The sequence below is a fragment of the Gambusia affinis genome, linkage group LG08 (assembly GCF_019740435.1).
Source record: "Gambusia affinis linkage group LG08, SWU_Gaff_1.0, whole genome shotgun sequence".
Lineage (NCBI taxonomy): Eukaryota > Metazoa > Chordata > Actinopteri > Cyprinodontiformes > Poeciliidae > Gambusia > Gambusia affinis.
In genome coordinates, this window is record NC_057875.1 from 9,827,606 (window position 1) to 9,852,196 (window position 24,591).

At 36.9% G+C, this 24,591-nt stretch overlaps 1 protein-coding gene across 1 annotated transcript in view; it reads left to right on the plus strand.

Annotated features, from left to right (window-relative positions):
* The first annotated feature begins 686 nt into the window (after positions 1-686).
* Positions 687-24,591, plus strand: part of chd2 (chromodomain helicase DNA binding protein 2) — a 29,356-nt gene continuing 5,451 nt past the window's right edge. Inside the window, exons 1-33 of the mRNA XM_044125234.1 lie at positions 687-911; positions 2,273-2,334; positions 2,477-2,530; positions 5,791-5,848; positions 7,098-8,898; positions 12,149-12,383; positions 13,355-13,441; positions 13,598-13,659; positions 14,081-14,203; positions 14,910-15,083; positions 15,268-15,407; positions 15,504-15,729; positions 15,835-15,935; positions 17,329-17,370; positions 17,453-17,631; positions 17,716-17,840; positions 17,919-18,135; positions 18,213-18,302; positions 18,387-18,577; positions 18,656-18,844; positions 18,932-19,094; positions 20,125-20,277; positions 20,732-20,803; positions 20,982-21,131; positions 21,995-22,143; positions 22,300-22,396; positions 22,481-22,573; positions 23,204-23,377; positions 23,581-23,750; positions 23,840-23,881; positions 23,956-24,095; positions 24,184-24,322; positions 24,423-24,573. Coding sequence (XP_043981169.1) covers positions 8,837-8,898; positions 12,149-12,383; positions 13,355-13,441; positions 13,598-13,659; positions 14,081-14,203; positions 14,910-15,083; positions 15,268-15,407; positions 15,504-15,729; positions 15,835-15,935; positions 17,329-17,370; positions 17,453-17,631; positions 17,716-17,840; positions 17,919-18,135; positions 18,213-18,302; positions 18,387-18,577; positions 18,656-18,844; positions 18,932-19,094; positions 20,125-20,277; positions 20,732-20,803; positions 20,982-21,131; positions 21,995-22,143; positions 22,300-22,396; positions 22,481-22,573; positions 23,204-23,377; positions 23,581-23,750; positions 23,840-23,881; positions 23,956-24,095; positions 24,184-24,322; positions 24,423-24,573 — 3,936 coding nt within the window. The 5' untranslated portion in view covers positions 687-911; positions 2,273-2,334; positions 2,477-2,530; positions 5,791-5,848; positions 7,098-8,836. The remainder of the gene's footprint in view (positions 912-2,272; positions 2,335-2,476; positions 2,531-5,790; positions 5,849-7,097; positions 8,899-12,148; positions 12,384-13,354; positions 13,442-13,597; positions 13,660-14,080; positions 14,204-14,909; positions 15,084-15,267; positions 15,408-15,503; positions 15,730-15,834; positions 15,936-17,328; positions 17,371-17,452; positions 17,632-17,715; positions 17,841-17,918; positions 18,136-18,212; positions 18,303-18,386; positions 18,578-18,655; positions 18,845-18,931; positions 19,095-20,124; positions 20,278-20,731; positions 20,804-20,981; positions 21,132-21,994; positions 22,144-22,299; positions 22,397-22,480; positions 22,574-23,203; positions 23,378-23,580; positions 23,751-23,839; positions 23,882-23,955; positions 24,096-24,183; positions 24,323-24,422; positions 24,574-24,591) is intronic.

Sequence of the window (24,591 nt, forward strand, 5' to 3'; positions counted from 1 at the left end):
CACTGCATTTCTGACTTTTTTTAATTCATCAGTCAAATTATTGTACTGGTCCTACATTAAAAAACGTATTTAAAATATTGTCGTTCACACATTTTTTTAAACCACAAAACCATACCAGATAAAACAAAAATATTAAATATTAAGGTAAGTAAAGTCTTTTTTATGGCATGTGCTCAGAGAATCAGTAAGCACCAGTCCAGCCACAAATGAGCAGTGATGTCATTTGCTATAGTACAAATTCAGATATGGAAGGTCTCAGAATATCTGAAAATGGGCCAATTTTTTGCAGATTTTATATTTACACAATGTGAAAAGAAAGTTACACCAAATTCCAATTTATTATAATCTGGTTATGACCAGAAAACAAAACTTAGTTGCACTTTAATTCAATACTCTTATTTTTGGTTTATCTTTTCTTTATTGGCCTCTGATGAGAAAATCAATTTACTCAAACCCAGTTAAGCTTAATTTTCTTTCTACAGTTTGGGTGCGAAGAGATTTTTCGACAAAAAAAAATCAAACAAACAAAAAATAAAACCCACATTCGTTGCTATAGGTTTTCATGTTAGTAAGAATATTTCTAAAGAAAAGATTAAACTTGTCCATAGTCATTTAATGCTATTTTTTTTGCCTTTCTCCGGTTACTTGGGTTGCCCCAGCTGTCTGGATGGGGCTGTAGAGGAAGTGAAGTTTGGCTTACGTTGAGGAAAGTGGGCAGAGCCGTTGAAGGGTATGATCGCAGTGAGAGGCGGAGAGGAGGGCAGACACAGCAGAGAAGCGACGTGCGAAGGACGGGCAAGATGAAGTCGGGGACGGCGCAGCTCAAAAACCCACCAAAACGACGAAAATCTCTCCTAAATGCAACAGTGACGGTGGTAGACGATGGGGGGTAGCCACGGCTGATGAAATTGGTAAGAAACTGCGAGAAATCCTGTATTATTAGCCGTGAATATGAATCAGGCGCGCATGGCAATATGGTGGAAAGAACGACAGTTAGGCGCAGTGTTGTAAAAATGGCCATGGTGTTGTCCGCGAAGAATAGAGAAAACCTTTAACATACTGTAAAAAGCTTACAGTTATGTTTTAGTTTACAAATTTTGCATGTTTCCCATCTGTGTTTTGAGATAACTCGGTTCATATGTAGAGAAGTGTATTTATTCTTGATATATTTGGAGTTATTTTAACCTACGCATTTAAAATTTGCTTTGTCCTTGAGAGGGCAAACTACTCTTTGGTTTTACTCGATAAAAACAGGACCATTACCTTCATCTTTCGTTTTTTAAACGTTTTATTGACATCACTTGACAACAACACAACAGCCTTAAGCACATTTTTGTTTATTTTCAGTTTATTCAGTTTTTGAGCTTTTTCATCGGATTGGAAATAACAAAAAACATAAATAAAATCTTTCTTTTTTCGGTATAATCATTTCATAAAGGTTGCAAATGTAGTTTGTAGCAGATTTTCTGGAAAAGGGTTTTTCAAAATGCTTAGTCATTTTAAACAATAGTAACAGATAGTGAGAACTTGTTAAAACATCAAAAATATAACTTTTGACAATAATTCTGTACATTTGGACCCCACACATTACTATGTTTGACCTGATTGCTAACTAAAGGTTCTTTATGTTATAAAAGCTTAGATATATGTCGAAATACAAAATAGGGTGTTGGCTTTTAACCCTTTGAGGTACTGAATAGAGAAGTAATATGGATATTTACAATAAGTCTTTCTTTTTTTGGGACATTCCTGCTTTAGTTTATGTCAGTAAAGAACTTTAAGTCAAAAATTCTTAGCAAACTTGTTAATATGAAGAAAATCTATTTGATGTATAATAAATAAATAAATTAATTTCTCTTAATTTTTCTGTCTCGCAAAGAGGGATAGTGAGTCATTTGCTTTTAAAGTCAAACAGTGAAATTGATGATATCAAGTCTTAAATTAGTTATTTGAATCAGGCACTACTTTAAAATCCAAAGGATTAGTATCAGCCAGCACATAGACAAAATGTCGACTGAAAGCTGTTCTGAAATGGATGCCACGATTTAAGACAGATTTACATGGGATTTTGAACCACTAAGTCCCTCAAAAATCTAATCTTTCATTGACTAAATATACAAATACTTTATCACTATTTAATGAACCATTTACCAGTTCAAATTTATGTATGGTGGGCATGAAAATCAGTTACTGGTTTTATTGGCAACAGGAATTTGCAAATTTGTTTGGCATAACTAATCGAAATTATGCTTTGTTTTTTTTTTTTTTACAGAAATTCCGATTGATGTTTTGCAGAGAGTGTCAAATTGAAGATTGCTTCAGAGATGTAGAATGGTATGTTTTATTTTATGTAATTCAAGCTGCACTCTGCAGTTACAATTTTCTTTGTCTTTACTACAATACATATATATGTGTAACCAGTAGGGTGTGCTGTTTTGTCTTGTCTTTTCTGAATCGTTATGTTTCTGTTTTAAAGGTTAGGCACCGTGAATTGAAGAACTTTGACGGATTCATTCTGCAATGGAAATCTGTAAGTATTATTCTTGACACAAATTGAAAAATGTTGTTAGATGACCAAATGTATGTTATTTGTGTTGTATGTTGAATAACATCTCCTGATTTATCTTTCGTATTATCTTAAAGAAAAGTAAGCTCTAGCCAACGAGTACGGTACTTAGTGGTTTTATGTGTGATGACAAACTATGTATTTCTGGCAGGCTCACCTACTGGCTAGCTTAAAACTAGGTTACCCTGACTACGTCTTTTTTTTAGTATAAGTATTTGTATTACAAAACATATGTTTTGCATGGTTCCGGCCATACAAACGGAAACATCATATCAGTAGCCCCTTGTCAAAATACAGTTTCACGATAAATTTGCGAATTTAAACAAACTTTTACAACTATCGATAACTCGTGGTGAACCACTTGGCATTTCGCGAAACAATTTGCAACTAAAGTTGCGTAGCCAATGAATGACTGAACTACCATTTATTATAATGTATTGATGCCCCTCACTTCACGATTTCAGGCAACCTTAACTGGGACTGCCTCCTTTGGCAGTTCCAAGACATAACAACGAAGAGTCAACTTCAGCACCCTATTCCATGTCAAAAAACAACATCTGATCTCATATCAATTTATTGAAAATATATTATAAATAGCTAGCATGTCATGCACATATATCCATTAAAATCAAGCCTACATATTTTAACTCAAATTTACATTACTGATAAACTGTTCAACACTTAATTACATTTAACACATTTCACAACACAAAGTGACACTCAAGTAAGATGTTTGTTGCTATAATAAATCCAAGCTAACTATGGCCAAACCAAAAGTAGTGGGGCGGGGCTTTATTTAACTGGGCAATTTTTTCAGTTTATGAATGATCTCGTCTTAAAATACATAAACCGCTATATTACACAAAACCCTTTTAACACAATTTGTATTTGTTAATTTGGACCCCCACTCTACTACAAATGACCACTTCGGCTATTTATTTTCACCTAACTGTTGCTTTTACAAAATGACGTAATATGCTTTCAATTAGCAAGTTAGTTTAACAGACCCTTTACATAGACAAATTTCACTTGCCCATTATTCAATTATCCCTACAAAAATATGACAACCAGTTTATCAAAATAATTGAACTAAAAAAGCCAACCCGTCTGCTTACTATGAATGAAGTTATTGTGACTGATTCAAAGCAGCTACTGTAGCTTTATTGACTATAACATCCCAAACCCCAGTCACACCTATTCACCAACTCTGCTCTGTGACTACTTCCTTCACCAACTTAAAGGCTTAGCAATACTTGACCTAAATCCGTTATAGTCAATTCACACATTACATTAAGGTAGAAAAAATTATGGTTAGCCCTGGCTTAAAAAGTGTTTAACTTTGATTGCCCCCCTAGTGGTGGCTTTAAAGTCCCAACAACTTATGCACCCAATTTTGTTTTTCTCCTCAACTCATATTCATATTTGTAATGCAGTAGAAATGATAGTTGTTGATCATTTTCCAATCATAATGAACTTCCATCCTAAAATGCAAGTCTAGCGTCACTTTTCACATGGTAACACTTGTGTGTGGTGTTTTAGCAACTTCTTATTAATATGCTAATTATGCCTCTGTGTAGTGTTTTCTTCAGTTCACCTGTTACGTAAAAACTTTTATTCATAAATGGGTTAGTTACAATTCGGTAACAATAGTTTTCCACTTAAAATGAATACAATATCAAATGACCACCAAGCTATAAATTCTGCTTTCCATGAAAATTGTTTTACTAGCGTTTAAAAAAAAGGTTTTCCTACTGCATTAATAGTTTGTAATTAATTCAGTAACCAATTTACTTCAGTTGATCATGGATGAGTTCCATTTGTTGTCAGTACCGTTGAGTCAAAGTCTTTAAGTACAGTGGTTACAATTTTTCTAACAAAATGACACTCCTTCTGGAAGCCCATGCCATACTTGCATGGTTTCGAATATCCAAATGCTTTTTTAACTTTTAACATCTTACTCCAACTATTTGTGTGCAAGAGTATGTTTTTGTGCTGATTAAACTCCTGGAACACCTATCAAAAGTGGATCAAACATAAAATGTTAATGCTTGTCATTGGAATTAAATTTACCCAAACAGTAACATTGCGACTGCATGGTGTTTGGGAAAACATGCAGTATGTGATTTTGTGTTTACATCGTTGTCACAAAATCTCTTAGGATAAATGAAAAATAAGTAAACAATGTTTATGTCTTTCTACTTTGAACTCAAGCCATACATCAGGGGCCTTCAACTCCATTCCTCAAGGACTGGTGTCCTGTCATTTTAGATGTGTCCTTGGTCCAACACACCTGAATTAAATGTCTGAATTTCCTCCTCAGTATGCAGTCAAGTAGAGTCGCAAATGATTTCTACCAAAAATTTAAGTTTTGTTGAAGAAGTTGTTTCTTGTTGACTTCTGATATTTTGGCAATTAAGCAACTATCAACCTCTAAAATACCTGATGTCAGTGGATACATTGCAAACAAGGAAAAGTCTGAATTCATGCTACTTAATTAAATAACATTGACTTCAAGCAGTTCTTTGCAATAGGTATAATGCATACTGTAACATTGCGACAACAAGAAATTTGCAATGTATTATGTAGACCCACCCAGTCCATCCATCTTTTGGACAGAAATGGTATAATGTTTGTCATAAAGTTATAAAAAATTATTAACAATGTGGGAAACTGATACATATGATGATAAAACACAATATATACTGATCAAGTCTTTTCTAGCCAATTAAGTCAAAATGTCAAGACATACAGAACTTTGTTTAAAGGAGTTTTGGTTTGCTTGTATTTTTTGTTTTATCTTAAGTGGTCATTTTTACAAGAAGTAATCTCAGCATGCCCCTTGACTCAAAATTTCTTCACCATGGTTTCTTTAAATTGTTCAGAAATTTTGATGACCTTGTAATGCAGAGTATAGGCAAAAAGAACAAATGGAACTAGTTTTAAATGATTGTTGGCTGTTAGGTGCATTTTTTTTTAATGTAAACTGGAGACTCAAGACAGTCCAACAGGAATCCTCATAATTGTTTATGCCTTAGGATGAAATATTTTTATCTGAAGCTACAATATTGGTTCAAAATGTATCTGACATATTCTTTATCTATATATTTATCACATTGACCTGAACCCTTTTTAATTGTTTTTTATTGTGAACCTAAAAAGGGAAATGTTGCAGACCTTATGTAGGTTAGTGGTTATCATTAATTGGTTTTTTTTCTATTCCACAGCAGACATAGGAGACTTGCAAGAAGATGTGCCAAATCCAAATAGAAAGAAGACAACTTTGTAAGTTCCTCCCATTTCAATATTGAAATTACTTTTAATAGATGTAGGAAATCTGGCTCGGTTATTTTATATTAATGTCTTGGTCACATTGAGTTTTAGTTATAAAGGCTTGACCAAGCAGTACATATGAGCTGGTGGGGACATTCTCAAACCATGTGTTTGTTTATTTAATCAGTGGTACTTGCAAAATGCAGTTACCCTAACTGGTTTAACTTTTGATAAAGGTTAATTCAGTCTTTTTTCTTAGATATTGTTTGGATTGCCCCCTCGTGGCACTTGTAAGAAAAAGTTAATTTTTTTCTTGAGCTTCCATTATTTTTGCTGAATAGTCAAGTAGTTAGTTGTATCTTAAGCAAAGCTTGAATGCATAAATTTGTTGTTTCTTAAAATGTCTTCCAAAACAACAACGCACTTGTTCCGATGTTAAGACATACATTAGGTTTCCACACTCAGAATAACATCCTTATCAAGTTGTGAGCATGCTAATGTGTTTGTGGTCCGAACATGATTGTTTGAAAGTTAACCTAATCTATTAAAACAGTAGATTTTAGTTTGGTTTTATTGTTGTTTGCTAATCTGCTGAGTTTATATTTTGTGTAATTGTAGTTTGGTTACAACTGTTGCTTAATCAACTATTCCCACAAAATAAAAATGTTTTTGGTGTAACATGCTTTGATGCATTTGCCCCTAGTGGCCAGTTAATGACTTTTTTTTTTATTATTATTTTGCTTTTTTCGGCATTTACTTAATGGAAACTATTCATAGTTTTCATGGCCCACCAAATGTAGCAAAGTAAACAGTGAGACATGCATATTGTTGCATTATACTTTAACATAATTTTATCGAATCCCATGTGCAAGTCTTAATTTGTTAGTTCTGTGTTGTACTGGAATTTGAACAGCTGCTAAAATGTATACGCATATGAATCAGAATAAGTTACTACAAGCTCCACAATACCAAATTGTTTTTATCCAGTACATTGTCATACTGACTGTTAATTACGGAAAATGACAACAATTTTTTACTTGACATTTTACTTTGTACATTTATATTTTATTACAAAACACTAACATTTTCATATATTTTGTGCTCGTATAGCTCTTGCCAACACAACTGAAACTTAGCCAAGTAGTTCATTTGTTTTTAGTGTAGTTTTGTCATGCTGCACTGTTAGTAAGTCAGTCAATCATATCTTTTTAGTTCCACTGTGGGCTTACAATTCTTCTGTTGTTTTTTTTATCCTATCAAGACACCAATCGGTCAACTGGATATTGCTGCAGTGGAGACAGCGTTGTTTAACGCGAAGATGGCAAGCGATTTGGCAGTTAGCCAAATATTGTCAAGATGAAACCTTTTTTCTAAATGGACTAAGTGGATTTTTTTTCTTCTAATTTTTTATTATTATCATTTTTGTACCACAACATGGACACTATGGATCACCGATGCTAGGAGGAAATCGGAATTGTTTCAAAAATCTTTGTACATTTAATATTCAAATGTTGTTTTTAAATAAAGTGTGTACTCGTATGTATATACATCAATGGCCTTGTTTTATTAGTTGAACAGTTGGAAAATCAAAAGTTTACCCGCTTGTTTTGATTCTGACATCGCATAAAACCCAGAAGCAGATTATAGTGTTGGTTTTTAAATGCAATTAAGGTGGTTTGCCTTTCTTTTGTGTCCAGTGTTGGTGGATTATTATAACTTCGTCTTTCCAAGTTTTGATGTTTAATTGGTAAATTATGTTATGGTGCTGTTTATTTTAAAAGGTTTCTCATTAATAAACGTATATAATTAATCAAAGAGCTTTGTTCGCAATTCATATGGTTTCCTAAGCACATAGTGAAATGCGTTATAAAATGGCTACTGCTTGTCCTTCTTCCTGGCAGAACAGGAAGTGATGTAATTGCTGCAAAAATATATAGTTTTACAGTCTAGTATAACCTTTTGATAATTGTGAATAAAGGGTTTCATTTTGGGGCTTGTTTGCTAAGTTTTAAGTTATCTGTTAGTTTATATAAAGTAAAATTTAAACATAATAAAAGGGGTGGGACTTAGGCATCACCTGAGTGTGGGGTAAATGGAAATAACGTCAATCAAGAGCAAAGCTTTCAGAGCAGGGAAGGAGCTGTAGATGGCGGCTGATCCTTGGGAAGGCTACCCTGGGTTTTGTCAGACCGATTCTCTTGCTCGTCTTCGGTCGATGCCGGCTAGTTTTCATATAAATCTGTGCTCTGTGTTCACGCGGTCGCTTTTTAGGTGGATTTTGTGCGTTTTGTGTCTTTTTTTGGCTGATTTTGAGAGCTGGAGGAGCCGTCTGTTCTGGCCGTGTGCTTGTCGTTGTTTTCCATACTGAGCTCCGGCAGCCATGGCGCGCCTCCATTTTTAGAGTGCTGCTGCTCTTCGCCTCTGTCGCGCTGACAGGCAATGAAGACTTTAGAGGCCTGAAAGCTTTTTGAAACAAACTCGTTTTTGTTATTTGTAAAGTTATCATTTATACTGCTTATTTTTATCCGAGTCGGATAAATATTTAATCTGCGACCAGGCGGAAAAAAAGAAACTATTAGATGTCTTGTTGGTTAGCACGTTTTCTCATTGATTTGATTTGTTTACATTTTGTAAGGAATAATTGAAAGATTTTGTAGTTTGTATATATTCTTTTTGTAATTCTTCATGCGATGACGCAGTTAAAATTCACGGCATGCGGCTGTATCTGTGGACTATTTTGGAGAATATACGCATAATACTTGATTTGTTATAACAGTATCTATCATTATTGTTACCTTTAATTTAAATTAGTAATGTAAATTATGATTTTCAAATCAGTCGATTTATTATTTTCTCATTTCGTGTCGCACCGTCTGGGCTTTATCTGCCACCTGAGAAAAGGCAGTCTGATGGGACTTCTGTGATAGTTTATGCTACCTTCAACTTTTTGACAGTAAATACAAGGACAAATCATCACTATCGAGTCTTAAGGATATTATCATGATGAAGAATAAAAATAAAAAACAAGAGGACGAAGGATCGACCCAGAGTAATGCTTCAAGGTATGATCCATTATACTTTACACTACATTTGTCCCCCCAAATCTGGTTTGTTTACCTTTTCAAGCATGGTTGATCACCTGTGTTACATTTGCAACTTTGCTTTTTAAAGATCACTAGTGTCATGAATGACCTTGCTATTGTTTAATAGCCACACCCTGATTTTTCCTGCCATTTCTTGCTCTCAGTACTGAGGTTTTTAGGCCTGTGTTCAGGCATCATTGCCTACAAGATGTTGATGTTTGACCACAGGAAATCTTATATATCCTGTACTATGTTGCAAATGAAATTATGTAATTTAACATGTAACATGACCTTGTCTTAAAAGTCGGTACTGCAATGCACCAATTTATAAATATTTAGATTACTTTGACTTTTCAAACCTTGCATTACCTGTGAACAATTTTTTTTTTAAATCCAGTATTGTGGATGTTGTACTGGTTGTTTTTACAAGGTACTTTTTTATTTTAAGTGTATTTCAACAAATATATAAGCTTCAGATATGTCTGATTATTAAATCTATTTTTGTATGGATTAGAAGCTTTACTGAACAGTACATATTTTAATTATTTTAATTTCTCTACTGTTTTAAATACATGCTATTGTTTGCAATATTTGCCATTAAGTTTCAGCTTTACATCTGTGTCCAGTCAGATGTAATTTATATATGTAATTTTTTTTTAATCCAACTTTTTCCTCTCATGTAGTGGTCATTTATGTTTATTGTGCTAAAAGAAATTGTCAAGAAATTTAACAAGGAAGACAATTTTGCATACAAGGTTATCTGCAACCTTTGCTGTAATATTCTGTCTTGGATATTTTGAGGGTAACGTTTTAGTTGAAGACTTTTCTGCAAATGTTATTTTTTCAGCTCTGTAGCCAAAAATGTTTTGTTCTTTATTAAATATTTACCATCATATCAAACTGTACACTTTATATGAGATTTGTTTTTCTTACTGTAAAATTCTTGATGTCTAGATATCGTGACTAGATATTTCAAGTTATTAGAAATTTCAAAAGAAGTGGAAACATACTTTAATCAATAAAGTTTTTGTTTGATCATCCCATGGTGTCAGGACAATGCAGTAACAGTGTGTCAGACCTGATCAGCCATTTCCCCCCCACAAATAACTATATACTTGCCTTTAGAATTTGCTTGATTTGGCATGCCTGTCACTTTGCTACTGATTTTTAAAAAATTATTTAAATTTTTTTTCCCCATGGAGGGGCAATAAAGAATATTTATATTCCACTGTAAATGAAGACACCACACATTTGCAAGCTAAATGCAGCTAATTCTCCTCTCAGCCTTTCATTGACTATGCACTGCAGCAAGTTACATCACCCTTGTAGTCTTCTGCGTGATCTTCAGGCAGCCATTTTAGTATTTTTAAGATGAGAGTAAAATGGTGTCCTGTGATTTCAGCTCTGCATCTTTACACAATTACAGATCAGAGCAATGTGCAATCAGATCAGTTGAGGTAGCAAAACAAGGTTGAATGGATTTGTGTTTTATATAACATAGAAAGCACAGCTTACAAATACTCAGGCCACAAAATGGCCCTTAGTTTCTGTGGCTAGTTTGCTCGCTTGTCTATTAAAACTGGGTTCAGAACTACACAGGAGGAACAGGAAGTACCATTGCTTAAAGGAGCCTGCGTTCAGGTTTGTGATTGGCTTGACGTCACACAACAGCTCAATAGCCAATAGTAATTGAAGAAGAAAGCTATGTCCCTCCCTCTTCATCTAGCCCTTAAAGGGGCAGTAAGAATTGAGGCAATGGCTTGACTACCGCCACATTATTGTATCTTCTATCGTACTATTTCGTAGTTGTTGTTTTTTTTATTGTTGATACCCTCTTATAATTTTATGAAGGGAAAAGATTACAACATTTTTTATGAAAGTGCAACGCATATAGAAGGCATGCATTCTTTTACAATACAAACTATATTTTGTACAATTTACAATACAAACTATATTTTAAATGTTAGAATTATGTATGCTTATATGCTAATTTAAGTAGCCGAATATGTTTATTTTATTTATGCTCAGACATTCTGTTAAAGATACTTAAATTTATTCACTGTGGCCGATAGTGACTCCATGTGTACAAAAGAGGAATTGCAGAGAAAGATACGGGCAAATGCTAAATGGAGCTATACCTTCTTTGTACGACTCTTACTCTCTTATGTCCACTGTTGAGAAATTTAAGGAGACCCAAAATAATCATGAGATAATTCCTAAGACGTTTTGTGTACAGTTTTCCTGTTGATACTGAATACAAAGATGTATTAATGTATCTCTAAACCTAAACAAAAAGGCTTAAGTTACTCTCCTCCCAACTAAGGACAACTTGGAAGTCATGTGATAAAGTGTCATAAGTGTGTCGGTTTAAAGAGTGACAAGATAACAGGTTTAAGAAAGACTAATTGGTTAATGGCTCTACTTCAGAATTTTTCAGGATCATTTCTACAACTGCTCCTGTAAAAAAAAAAAAGGCATCAGGCTTACCAAGAGCACAAGCTGAACTGCTTATGGAGGACTAGTACACTTTGAGCCATTTAATCTAGTTTTTTTTTTTTTTTTTCCCACAGTCATCGACTGCACAAGTTCGAATTTAATGTGGATTTTATCAATTCAGCTGTCAAAAATTTAAATAAAGACTCTAATATTTACTAATATTTGCGATGGCATCTCTCAATAAATTACAGAGAAGTCACATATATTTTATAGGCTTCTGGATTAATTTTTCACTGTATGTTTGACCAGTCCACTTATGAGAAATAGTTGTTTATTTAAATTGAATGACTTCCTCTTATTGACTTCCATTTTAAGAATAATTCATATATTTTTAATAGGACTAAGTGCAGGGCCATTGCAGAAACTTTGTAATTGCCTTATTAATTCAAAAGCTAGTTTTGAATGGAGATGTAAATATCATCTAGTCATGTTTTGCTAAAATGTGTTGTATTATGAGTTCACCCTAAAACCAGAATGGTTAAATGGAACATTGAGGAACTAAAATCTGGATCATTATTAGGGTGTATGATCTTTAGTTTATGTAGAAAAATTGATGTTGGCAATTGTAAGAAATATAAGAAGAGGGGCACTACTTGCTCAGATGATCAGTTTGCACAAAGTTTGTGAGAATGCATGCATTTGATCCACCTGGTTGGATATGTTACAGTGTGGGAAATATAAAACACACTTGCATCATACAATCAAAGAATCAACATATTTTGTTTTTCTATAGCAATTCAGCTTCAGAGGAGTCCAACCGTTCGGCATCTGAGTCTGGAAGTCAGTCAGAAAGCGAGCATGGCAGTGTGAGGAGGCGATCGCACAACTCTGAATCAAACAGCTCCTCTGAGTCAGAGAGCCGCTCTGAGTCAGAGAGCGAATCCGTCGGGTCCAAATCGCAGCAAGCCACTTCCGAGGCCAAAGACAAACCAGTCAGGAAGAAGGAGCGCCTGGCTGATGTGAAGAAGGTAAAGGTCATTTGATTAGGACTCCTGGTGACGGGTGAGGATGATAGGAAGGGAGGATCAGTGTTTCTGAATCAGATTACAGGTCCAGTTTTCAGGAAGTGAAGGTTGACCTCTCTTGGATTAGGTAGTTGGGCTCTTAATACAATCAAGGTTGGATTTGCAAGACTCGTATGGTTGAACTCTTTAACAGGAACAGTTTCCTTTATTGCAAGACAGTTTTGTGAGTTTTGGCCTCACAAAACTGTGCTGTCTCTGAAGCTGACCGTCCCAGATTAGTCTTGAATATGTTGGAAGACTGAATAGTTAAAGGCCAAAAGTAGGGATCCACAGGACACTTAAGTTTATGCCTCACAAACAGGATAAGACATTAGCATCTCCCTTTTTAGGATTCTCTCACCTTAGTACAGAATAAAAGGTCCAGTTGTTTTAAAGGCATGCAAATAGTCATTTCTTAATGTTTATTGGCCTCTGATCAAGATGTCATTTTACAGCAGCAAAAGAAAATGGTTGAAGTTCACAAATGTTGCTTCATAATTTAATTTGGGATTTAGGAATACATATATCCAGCTTTCACCTGAAAACACTTCAAAGTTCATTGGTATTGTTGATAATAAACCTCATAACCTTTTTAATAATAAGCTGCAAAAAATTATACATACAACAGATAATGGTAGATATAAACAACTTTTAATAATGTTAAAGTTTTAATGAAAGAACATCCAAATATTTGCATCTGGTCATATTTATTAATTTGTGCAGGTGTAGAAGTATGACACGAAACATGACAGAAGTGTTGCCAATCTTTGGGAATTAGTCGTACTTTCCACAAATGCCAGATATGTTATATCCTGTCAAAAACTTTAAGTATTAGTCAGACAGACATCCAGTCAGTACTAAATGAGAAGTGTAGATTTAAAGCATTTTTATTTTCCATTATCATTTCTGCCTTCAAGCATCAGATTTGTTTATAGATGTGGGAAGAACACCCAGATATGTATGGCGTCAGGAGGTCGAATCGCAGCAGACAGGAGCCGGCTCGTCTCAACATCGGAGCCGAGGTAAACAAATGTGAAAGACACTAAAGGAAGAACAATGGATCCTGAAATGTAATACTTCCTCTACTCATCATCGGTCAATTGTGCCATCTAGTGAACATTTTGTGCAATAACTCATTTTAGATGGATTGCTTACTGACATGTTGGCTTCCTCTACAGGACAGCAGTGACTCGGAGAGCGAGAGCCCTAAAAGAAAATCTTCTCGAACGAAGAAAAAGGAGTAAGTAGGAAGGTCTGGAATATGGTTTCTGTTTCTTTAACATTCTGCCATAGTCATATTATTTTAACATATATTTTGCCAGTGAGGTTTTTTAAGCATTTCATCCTTACAGTACTCTTTTGTTTTCACGTCTGTGTCATTCCCCAGTCAATTTGACTCCATATTGTGATGCGTGTCACGTAAATGCTTACTTTATAAATGGGTATCTGTTTGTCTCAGAATGGGCTCAGTTTGTGCCTATCAGCCAGGTTATGTTCTACATTTAAGTCAAATTTGATTGGTCTAAATCAACGACTCATCCCTGATTGAATTTGGTCACACTGAGCACGTTGTGGCCGCCATTTAAACATAATTTGGTCTGCGAGGATAAACAGCTATGACGGGCCTTGAGGGTGAACTTGTGGCATTTCTTTGTTATAAGAAATATCTGGAAAGATGATGACTCAATTGATGAAGAGGAAGAGGAGGAGGAGGAGACATCCGGCAGTTCAGACAGTGAGCAGGAAGAGAAAAAAGTTAGATCCAGACGACTTCCTGCTAGAAGGTAAGAGTGTAAAAAAGCCTGGCCATCAGACAGCTACCCAATGGTTATCCCAAAATCACTTAATCATTTACTATTCATTCTTTGATTTGAAAAATAATAACAACAATCAGACTGCTGCATCTTGATGTATTGTGCCTTGAAAAAGTGTTCATATCCCAACCACAAACGACGGTGTATTGTATAGAGACTTTAAGGGAAAGATCAACACTGTTATTTTGAAAGGGCAGGGAAAATGTAGGTTTTTATTTTATGTTTTTAATCTCACATTCAGCACCTTTTACTCTAATACCCCTTAGTTTAAAAAACAATATTGGAACCAAATTGGTTACATAATTGGTAAAACATAGTCATTCAGACCTAAATCCAATTCAACATTTGCTACAAGAGTTTAAAATTATTTGCATCATCCAATCTGACTGATTTTGATGTATTTTCTAAAGTTTGGGTAAAAAGTCTTACTGTGCAAAGTTAGTAGATAAATGAACCAAAAATCTTCAATTTATATATATAAAAACATTTGTCAACTCTGTATTTTTTCCTTCCTTGTCACAATTATTCATCAAATCCCAGAAAATTGGGTCAAAGTTAATCTTAACTGAAAAGAAAAGGAAAGCTAGAGGGGTCTGAATACTTTTTAAAGGCACCTTGATTGGCTTGTTGTGTGTTTCCTAAGGCTTCTGTTTCTATGCTTATTTTTTCCCCATAGGCCTCAGACCAAATCATCAAAAAAGCAGCAGCCTCAAAAAGGAAGGAAGTTGAGAAAACAGGAATCATCAGCTGAAGACGACGATGATGACGATGACGACGACGATGACGACGACGATGAAGAAGATACTCCAAAAAGACAGACTAGAAGAAGAGGGGCCACAAAAATTAAGAGGTGACTTTTTCTTTTTTTCCTAAAGACAAAGTTCAGTCAGAGATTTTAGACATTTCACAACCAGCACACCTAAACTAATTTTAAAATATAAACAATCTGTATTTTTCTTTCCTTCACACTTATTGATTTTAGTTGCGAGAAATTTAAGATGAACTGAAATCTCCCTTCCTGCTGTGTTATTTAGCTATAAAGAGGATCAGCATGACTTTGAAACTGACTCTGATGACCTGATCGAAATGACCGGAGATGCTGGTGAGGAGCAGCAGGACGACGACAGCGAGACCATCGAGAGGGTTCTCGATTGCAGGACCGGCAGCAAAGGAGGTGATTCCCTTTTGCTTGCTTCCTAAACAAAGTTAAAGTAAAATAATAAAAAAAGCTCTGGATCAGTTTTCAAGCTCCATGTTTGGGCGTTTTCAGCCACTGGAGCTTCCACCACTGGGTACGCAGTGGAGGAAAACGGGGACCCCTGTGAAGGTTTCGATCCTGAGAAAGATGAAGGAGAGACTCAGTATCTGATCAAGTGGAAAGGCTGGTCCTACATCCACAACACCTGGGAGAGCATTGACTCGCTAACGCAGCAGAAGGTCAAGGGGCTGAAGAAGCTGGACAACTTTAAGAAGAAAAGTGATGAGTTGAATGCTTGGTGAGAGTGTTTGTCTTTATGTTACTGTTGTTTTTTTTTTCTTAGCAAATCATCCTTCCCTGTCACTTAGACCTACCACTTAAACCTAATTGAATCTGCTTTCAGGTTAAGTAAAGCGTCTCCAGAGGATGTGGAGTTTCATAACTGCCAGCAGGAGCTCACATCTGACTTGACGAAACAGTTTCAAATTGTGGAGCGAGTCATTGGTAAGAAGTTAACAACAGTTCCTAAGGATGGGTACTGCTTTTTCCTGATTTAAATTTAGTATTAGCACAGATCCCGTATAATCTGAAAAGACAAATTCAACATCCATTATTTACTTAGTAGAATGTGTTGGAATCCTGTCTTACAGACATGAGAAATACTTGACAAGATATTAATAAATGAAAATAAGAGCGATTACATTATCTGTTGTTTCTCATTTTCTTTTTAAAATAAGTTATTACTGTTATGAGGCCAATGCTAGTGATAATTTCAAAGTAATTTAAAGACTTATCTGCATAAACTCAGGGACTGCTGGAGGTGCAAGAATGCAGACATTTTTTTTAGCAGTGGGGTTGCTCTAAATGTGCCCCAAAAGCAAGGTATCTACCAGCAGTACATTTTAACACATAATAATGTCTTTAAAGTCTGCAAATCTTTTTACCAGTTGTCTACAATCCTGTTATCTGGGTGAACTCCTGCTTCATATCGGTTTACTCTGCAGTTTAAAGCTGCTTCTGTTCATGATTTATCAACTGTAGGTTCAATACTTAGGGCAAAGGTAGCACCTTGTATGACTTGACAAGGGTGTTTATATGTTTAAGCTGTAAATGTCACCAGTGGCAGAGATGAGAGGCAGCTATGTAGGTGTTAGCAGCAACAGGAGCTCCTTTATAGAAATAGTCTTTAAGAGTTTTGGGAGTTGATTGAAGGTTTTGGGTCAGGTTACACAGAAGCTAGGCACAGGCTTGAGTTAAAGTACCATGGTTCATGGTAAATAAAAAAAAAAAGTCAAAATTCAAATTGCTTTTATATAAAATTAACTACATTCAGGGCTGCAACGAATCCTCGAGTGATTTGAGTATCTTGATTAATAAAATTCCTCATGGAAAATTTTTCAGAGAGACTTTTCCGAGTATTCGATTTACTAAGATATTTGTTTACAAAGGCCCTAATGGTATTAAGTGAATGAACTACGCTTCTTGGCTAAGTCTCTCTCGACTAGCAAGCAACATGTGGGGGAGGGGCAGCACTGATTTGCTCTTAGCTCCATCCAGCTGGTGGAAACTCTGGCAAGTCTGACACTTAACAGAAACCACTCAGTACTGTAGGAACAGTACGATGGGTAATCTGAGAAAACTTAACCAATCAGGTGAAGCTTGGTACATTTACTTAGTCCACTCCTGATGTTATGAACTGATTGAGATTATGTTTGAAGTTCCTCTCTAACTCAAAGTTTCCCAGTTTAATGAAAACACTTGATTCTGGAGATGTTTTTCATCTGTAGCCTCAAGTTCAGAACCAGTAGTTCAGCATCATTGCTCAATCCATCACTATCTATTCCTTGTTCAACTAGTACATTTTTGAATTTTTTTCTTCTTTTTTTCTTACCAACAGCAACAAAAACAGGAAAGACTGCAGGTTCCTCTGATTTTCCCTGTACGTACCGCCTTGCATTCTGACTTTTAACTAAATTAACTTTAGAAAGGTTGTGAACTTGTTAATGTTTGTTTTCAAACAGCCCACAGTCACAAGACTCCATCCTCGAACGAGCCGGAGTACCTGTGCAAGTGGATGGGCTTGCCATATTCCGAGTGCAGCTGGGAGGACGGCGCCTTGGTCAGCAAGAAGTTTCAGCACTGCATCGACGGCTTCATGAGCAGAAACTCCAGTAAAACCATCCCGTCTAAGGACTGCAAGGTAGGAGGTTAAGCAAAGCTAACAAAACGTGGCTTCGTCTCGGAAGTACAATTTTTAGTCATGATTTTTATTTTTCAATCTCAGGTATTAAAGCAAAGGCCGAGGTTTGTCGCGTTAAAGAAACAGCCATCATATATTGGTGATGAGAACCTTCAGCTAAGAGATTACCAGCTGGACGGGTTGAATTGGCTGGCTCACTCCTGGTGCAGGTAGTTTGCAAACAGATTGATGGTTTTATGTTTAACATAAGTTCTGATCCCCGTAAAGAATACGCTCTCCACTCGCAGGTGCAACAGCGTCATCCTGGCCGATGAGATGGGGCTTGGGAAGACCATCCAGACCATCTCCTTCCTGTCCTACCTGTTCCACCAGCATCAGCTCTATGGACCCTTTCTGGTGGTGGTGCCTCTGTCCACGTTGACCTCTTGGCAGAGGGAGTTTGACACCTGGGCTCCGGACATGAACGTGGTGGTCTACTTGGGCGATGTCATGAGCAGGAAAACGGTTCGTTTGATTTTGACTCCAACTGTTTGTTTTTTTTTCTTGAACATCTCGTGGCTCACATGTTGGTTTGTGTTTAGATCCGTGACTACGAGTGGGTGAACCATCAAACCAAAAGAATCCGTTTCAACGCCCTCTTAACGACCTATGAGATTCTGCTTAAAGATAAGGTTGGGACATTATTTTTGATGGGTCTCTGCTCTGGTTTTGTAACATTTTAAAGATTCTTAAAATGTGACAATCTTTGACTACAGGGCGTCCTGGGGAATATTAACTGGGCCTTCCTGGGTGTGGATGAAGCTCACAGGCTGAAGAATGATGACTCCCTGCTCTACAAATCCTTAATGGAGTTCAGATCCAACCATAGACTCCTCATTACCGGCACTCCGCTACAGAACTCCCTCAAGGAGCTCTGGTCTCTGTTACACTTCCTAATGCCCGACAAGTACGTCCTGCTTCACGCACCTTAAAATAAACTGAGTCAGACGGGGGGAGACTTGTTTAATATCTGTTATCACTGCAGGTTTGACTCCTGGGAGGATTTTGAGGATGTACACGGAAAAGGAAGGGACAACGGTTATCAGAGTCTCCACAAAGTCCTGGAGCCATTCCTGCTCCGAAGGGTCAAGAAAGACGTAGAGAAATCTCTGCCTGCCAAGGTGGAGCAAATCCTCCGCGTTGACATGTCGGCACAGCAGAAACAGTTCTACAAGTAGGATTTTCTTTTTCCTCTAACCCTAATTGCATGAATAATTTTTATAAATCACGTCTTACTTAATGCACCCTCCTTGTTCTCCAGGTGGATTTTAACAAGGAATTACAAAGCCCTTTCCAAAGGCACCCGCGGCAGCTCCAGTGGCTTCCTAAACATTGTGATGGAGCTTAAAAAGTGCTGCAACCATAGTTTTCTCATTAAGCAGCCTGAGGAGGGAGACGGAGAAACGCAGCTGGAAACCCTGCAGGTTTGTTTCATCCTGAGCTTCCTTCAGCTCCAGGCGTCTCCTCAGAACGCCTCTGCTACAGATGCTGGGTGTCATCTGTAACAGTGTTTCTCAATTCCAGTCCTCAGGGGCCCCCTGCCCTGCATGTTTTAGGTGTTTCCTTCTGCCACACACCTGGATTGAAGCTTCGGGTGATTAACAGGCTCCTGCAGTACTTGGCGGCTGCAGAAGATGTCATGCAATCATTTGAATCAGCTGTTCTGGTGTAGAGGCACATCTAAAACATGCAGAGCAGGGGGGCCCCCGAGGACTGGAATTGAGAAACACTGATCTATAATACACAGTCAGAAAGCATGGAAAAGTCTGAAGTGTTTTGCAGATTGGGGCGAACATTGAAAAATAATATTTTTTCCTTTCTAATACCTGCCTCAACATCTAATTGTTAAATCCATTTGTCCATTCTTTAAAACGTTAAATTCTTCCCCTAAGCTTCCTTTCATTCAATCAATCCCTTCTTTATCAAATCTGTCTTTTCTTGAATCAGATTTTTCTTTTCTTTCCTTCTCTGTTTTTTTAAACTTCTCTGTCTCCCTTCAGCATTTTTTGTTAATTCCTTTCTGTCTTCCTTTCTGATCAGAGGTTCGCCTACTCTGATTTGCTGTTAATGAAAGTTATTTGATCGTTGCTGGTTTTTCTTTCCCGCAAGCCTTCCTCTCCTCCATTCTACTTCCTCCAGTGGTTTTACACTTCCTTTCAGTCCCTTCTTGTTTCAGTCTTCCTTCAATCCTTTTTCTCCAACCTGTTCTTTAGTCCTTCTTCCTTCAGTCTCTCATCCCTTTTCAAGCCTTGTTTTCTGCAGATCCTCTAAGATTTAAAGCTTAACCTTTGTAAGAATATCACTAAATAGCTTTTATATTTATCCTCAAAAATTGATTAAAATCTGTAAATTTAATTGTTACAGAAAAGTGTTGAATTTAGACATAAATTCTTTCAGAACTCTATAGAAGAAATGTTCTTCATGTGTTTTTTTTCCTCATTTCTTTTCTTCCAGGCTTTGGTGAGGGGCAGTGGAAAGCTGGTCCTGCTGGACAAGCTGCTGACCCGACTCCGCGAACGAGGCAACAGAGTCCTGATCTTCTCCCAGATGGTCAGGATGCTGGACATACTGGCCGAATATCTCACAAAGAAGCGATACCCTTTTCAGGTGAGATTTGAACGTTTCGTCCATATACTTTGACACAACAACGGAACATCTATTCAATCAGTGGGATGCAAAAACAGAAGATACTGAATTTGAAACGTTGCTGTCTCTCTGTCCTGTTTAAAGTAAAGGTTCTTTTAGTGTCCTTAAACAAAAGGAAATAGCTTCTCTCTGAAAACAGATTTCGGTTTTTGACTCTTGCTTGTATTCATGTTTACACTGAAGGGTCCTTTAGAGGTTGCACTCAGTAGGATTAGTCTCAGATGTCAGCGTTGTTGGACATGGGCTTGGGTATATTTATATCAGCAAGTTATTTGCTGCTGCAGACCAGCAGGAGGTTCTGCAAGTCACTCGACTTATATTGTTTCCTCTGACTCGGTCGATGTGTTACTCTGTTGCGGTTGGACTGCAGAAAATAACTGGAGCTTATTTAAAATGTGAACCTCACTGTTTGCAGCGCCTGGACGGTTCCATAAAGGGAGAAATCCGAAAGCAGGCACTAGACCACTTTAATGCAGAGGGATCAGAGGTATGCCTACTTTGAATTGTTGTTGATGAAAGTTGCAATTTCTCTCATAATATTCCGTTTTTTTGCATTTTCCTTGACTTTAGGCTCTAATAACACCATTACCTGGAAGGGAGTCTGACCCTGAATGTCTTGTCCAGAAACACTGATGTTTTTTTGTTGTGTTGCCTTTGTTTTGCAGGACTTTTGCTTCCTGTTATCCACCAGAGCTGGAGGTTTGGGTATTAACTTGGCCTCGGCAGACACTGTGGTCATATTCGACTCAGACTGGAACCCTCAGAACGACCTGCAGGCCCAGGCCAGAGCCCACAGGATCGGACAGAAGAAGCAGGTAATTTAAAGTCCTAAATTTATCCAGCCTTTCCCTCATTGGTCTTAAATTTCATTATGTCATAATAAATTTTCTTGTATTGGCTAGTTTTATTCCTTTTGACTGTATATATTCATATTTTGTCAATACAACAGCTGCAGTCATTTGTTTTGTGGTTTGGAGTTGATGCTAGCACGTTAGCGTGCTTCACGCTGTGAGAAAACTGTAAGACTCCTGAGTAAAGATTGTGGGGTGATTATCTCCATATTTGCATTAAAACATAAATCCTCCCAACCTTTTCTTTGATTTAATAAATTCACAAAATGTGGACTAAAATAAATGGTTTTGGTGGCGGAATCTAAGACAGCTAAAAGGTAATGGAGGGAACGTCCTGATATTCTAATCCTTTGATTGATTGTGAATCTCTGGATGTGATGCAGGGCGGCAGACAGTCCACGGATTCAACCTTTCCCTGAAAATTTCAAAATAAATATTTTTTCAAATTAAAATAATTTTTGTTATCTTGGGTTCTTCAGGAGAATTTGTTTTTCAAAATCCCGGTTGAAAATCACACATTTTAAGAGTTTAAAACCTGTGGCAAAAGATTCACATAAATCAAATGCCAGATCGTTTAATCCCAAATTGTTTCTTGCAAAATAAGTATGTGCATTTTAAGCCTTGTACCTCCCTAGCACATGATATTTATGAATTACTACGTTTTATGTAGTGAATATAGGTTTTAAATGGGTAAAGTTTGCACAAGTTGGTTTGTCTGAAATTCATGCCTTGCTAAATGATAAAGGTATTAAATTTAACCTTCTGAAAGTGTCATACCAAGAGGAGCTAATAGGATTATTTTATTTTAACATTGTGTTTCCTCGCAGGTGAATATATATCGGCTCGTCACTAAAGGAACAGTGGAAGAGGACATCATCGAGAGGGCAAAGAAGAAGATGGTTTTGGACCATCTGGTCATTCAGAGAATGGACACGACGGGTCGAACGGTTCTGGATAACAACTCAGGAAACTCAAAGTGAGACTTGCACTAATTACAGCTTGTATTAATTACATATAAAACAAGAGCTTGTTTTACATATACAACAAGCTCTTGTTTGTTTTATATAAACAAACCAGCTCTTGTTTTATATAATGTTTATTTAAAAAAAAATTTTCTTGTTGTTTTTAATAGTTCAAACCCTTTCAATAAAGAAGAACTGACCGCTATTCTCAAGTTTGGTGCTGAGGATCTGTTCAAAGAGGCAGAGGGAGAGGAGTCCGAACCACAGGTAGTACAATAAAAGGGTTACTATGATTTAGACTGGAATGTTTTTCTATTTTTTTGACTGCTAAACACATTTTCTCATTTTCAGGAGATGGATATAGATGAGATCTTGAGGTTGGCAGAAACAAGAGAAACGGATCAAGGCTCCAGCGCTACAGATGAGCTTCTATCACAGTTTAAGGTGCCTGCATTGGCTGTTTTTAATTTTTTTTGTTGCATAAAGCTAAAATGTATTAGGGCTGAAATTATAAATAGTTTTTAATCAACTCAACTAATTCAGAAATCAATTATTAACTTGAGTACACAAACTCCAAACAAGGCTATTTGGTGGAAGAACGGCACAGTCAGATTTAATTAGGCCAAAACTGTGCAAAAAATATGAACATTTTCCATTTAAGATGAAAAAATATTCATTGTCTGTAAATCTGTTCTACCCAGAACTCCTCAAGTGGCATTTTTGTTTCACCTGGTTCAAATGATGTTATAAAATTTAGTTTAAATAACGTTTGCTATCCAAATATTAATTGGTTAGTCAAAAACTAATCAACAGAATTAGTAGATTTTTTGTAGCTGCAGATTAATCTTTTGCTACAAATGATTTGAAAACATGTAATTGAATTATTTGCATATTTACATGTCAAAATCTGTAACTAATATTGTGTAAAAAAAGGCTTGAGTGTTTAAATGGAAATTTTGTTGTTTAATTAACAAAACAGAATAATAAGATAAGATAATAAGATAATCAATGACTAGAATAATCATTACTTGGAGTCCTAAAATATATTTGTTCAACTCTCCTCCTTCCTTCCAGGTCGCCAACTTCTCCAGTATGGAAGACACCACTCCGGAGTTTGAGGAGAAGCCCATACGGGAATGGGACGACATCATTCCTGAGGAGCAGCGGCGTAAAATTGAGGAGGAGGAGAAGCAGCGGGAGATGGAAGACATCTTCATGCTGCCCAGGAGCAGGAGCTCCAACAAGAGGGTAGGGTTTAGAGACAATTTAGTCTTGAGTTGGGATCTTGTGTTTTTGGAATCAAGAAGTTAAACTATTTTCACTCAATCCTTTCAGAAATAAGAAAAATTGTGCATAGTCATAAAGATCTCCTGCAGATATCTTATTTGGCTCAAAGCCAGTTTGACTCTTAACAAAGCTGCTTTTTCTTTGTTTTTTTTTGTTTTTTTCAGGCACAAGCCAATGACAGCGACAGCGATGTGGGCTCAAAGCTGAAGCAACGCTCGTCTGGCTCAGACAGCGAGACGGATGACAGCGACGACGACAAGAAGCCAAAGAAAAGAGGCAGACCTCGAGCTCGCAAAAACAACGTGGAGGGCTTCACCGATGCAGAAATCCGCAGGTGCAGTATTTAGTTGTCTTACATGAAATCAAACAGAATCAGATGCATTTAGTAGGATGATATAAATCTATTCCATATCCCTTTAACAGATTCATTAAAGCCTATAAGAAGTTTGGATCTCCACTGGAGAGGTAAATTTAATGAGAAATCACTCAGCTGGAGCCTCACCAGCTTTAGATTTGACAAACACACTTCCTGTTTCCAGGCTGGAAGCCATCGCCCGAGACTCTGAGTTGGTGGACAAATCCATCGCAGACCTGAAGAGGCTGGGCGAACTGATTCACTCCAGCTGTGTGACGGCCGTGCAGGAGCACGAGGAACAGCTCAAAGAGAACCCAGTTGAAGGTTTGTAACTTGTGTTTACTTTGAAAATAAAACTAGATTTTCCCACTTATTAGCCTAAAGAATTACAAAAAGAATGTTTTTCTTTCAGCCAAAGGTCCTGGGAAACGCAGAGGAATCAACATTAAGATTTCAGGAGTTCAGGTCAATGCCAAGTCAATCATCCAGCATGAGGAGGAGTTTGAGCCGCTTCACAAAGTCGTGCCCCTTAACCCCGCTGAGAGGAACAAGTGAGAAACTTCTATCTTTATCTGCTCTGCCACTTTGTAGTGTTTCTGAAAAGTTTATCTTTGTTGTTCAGTTTTAAGTAAATGCGCCCGCTTCCTTTAGGTTCAAGCTGACTTGCAGGGTTAAAGTCGCCCACTTCGATGTGGAGTGGGATCTGCAGGACGACACTCAGCTTCTACTGGGTATCTACGAGCACGGCTTTGGAAACTGGGATTTGATAAAGACAGATCCTGATCTGCAACTGGCTGATAAGGCAAGTTTAATTATCTCC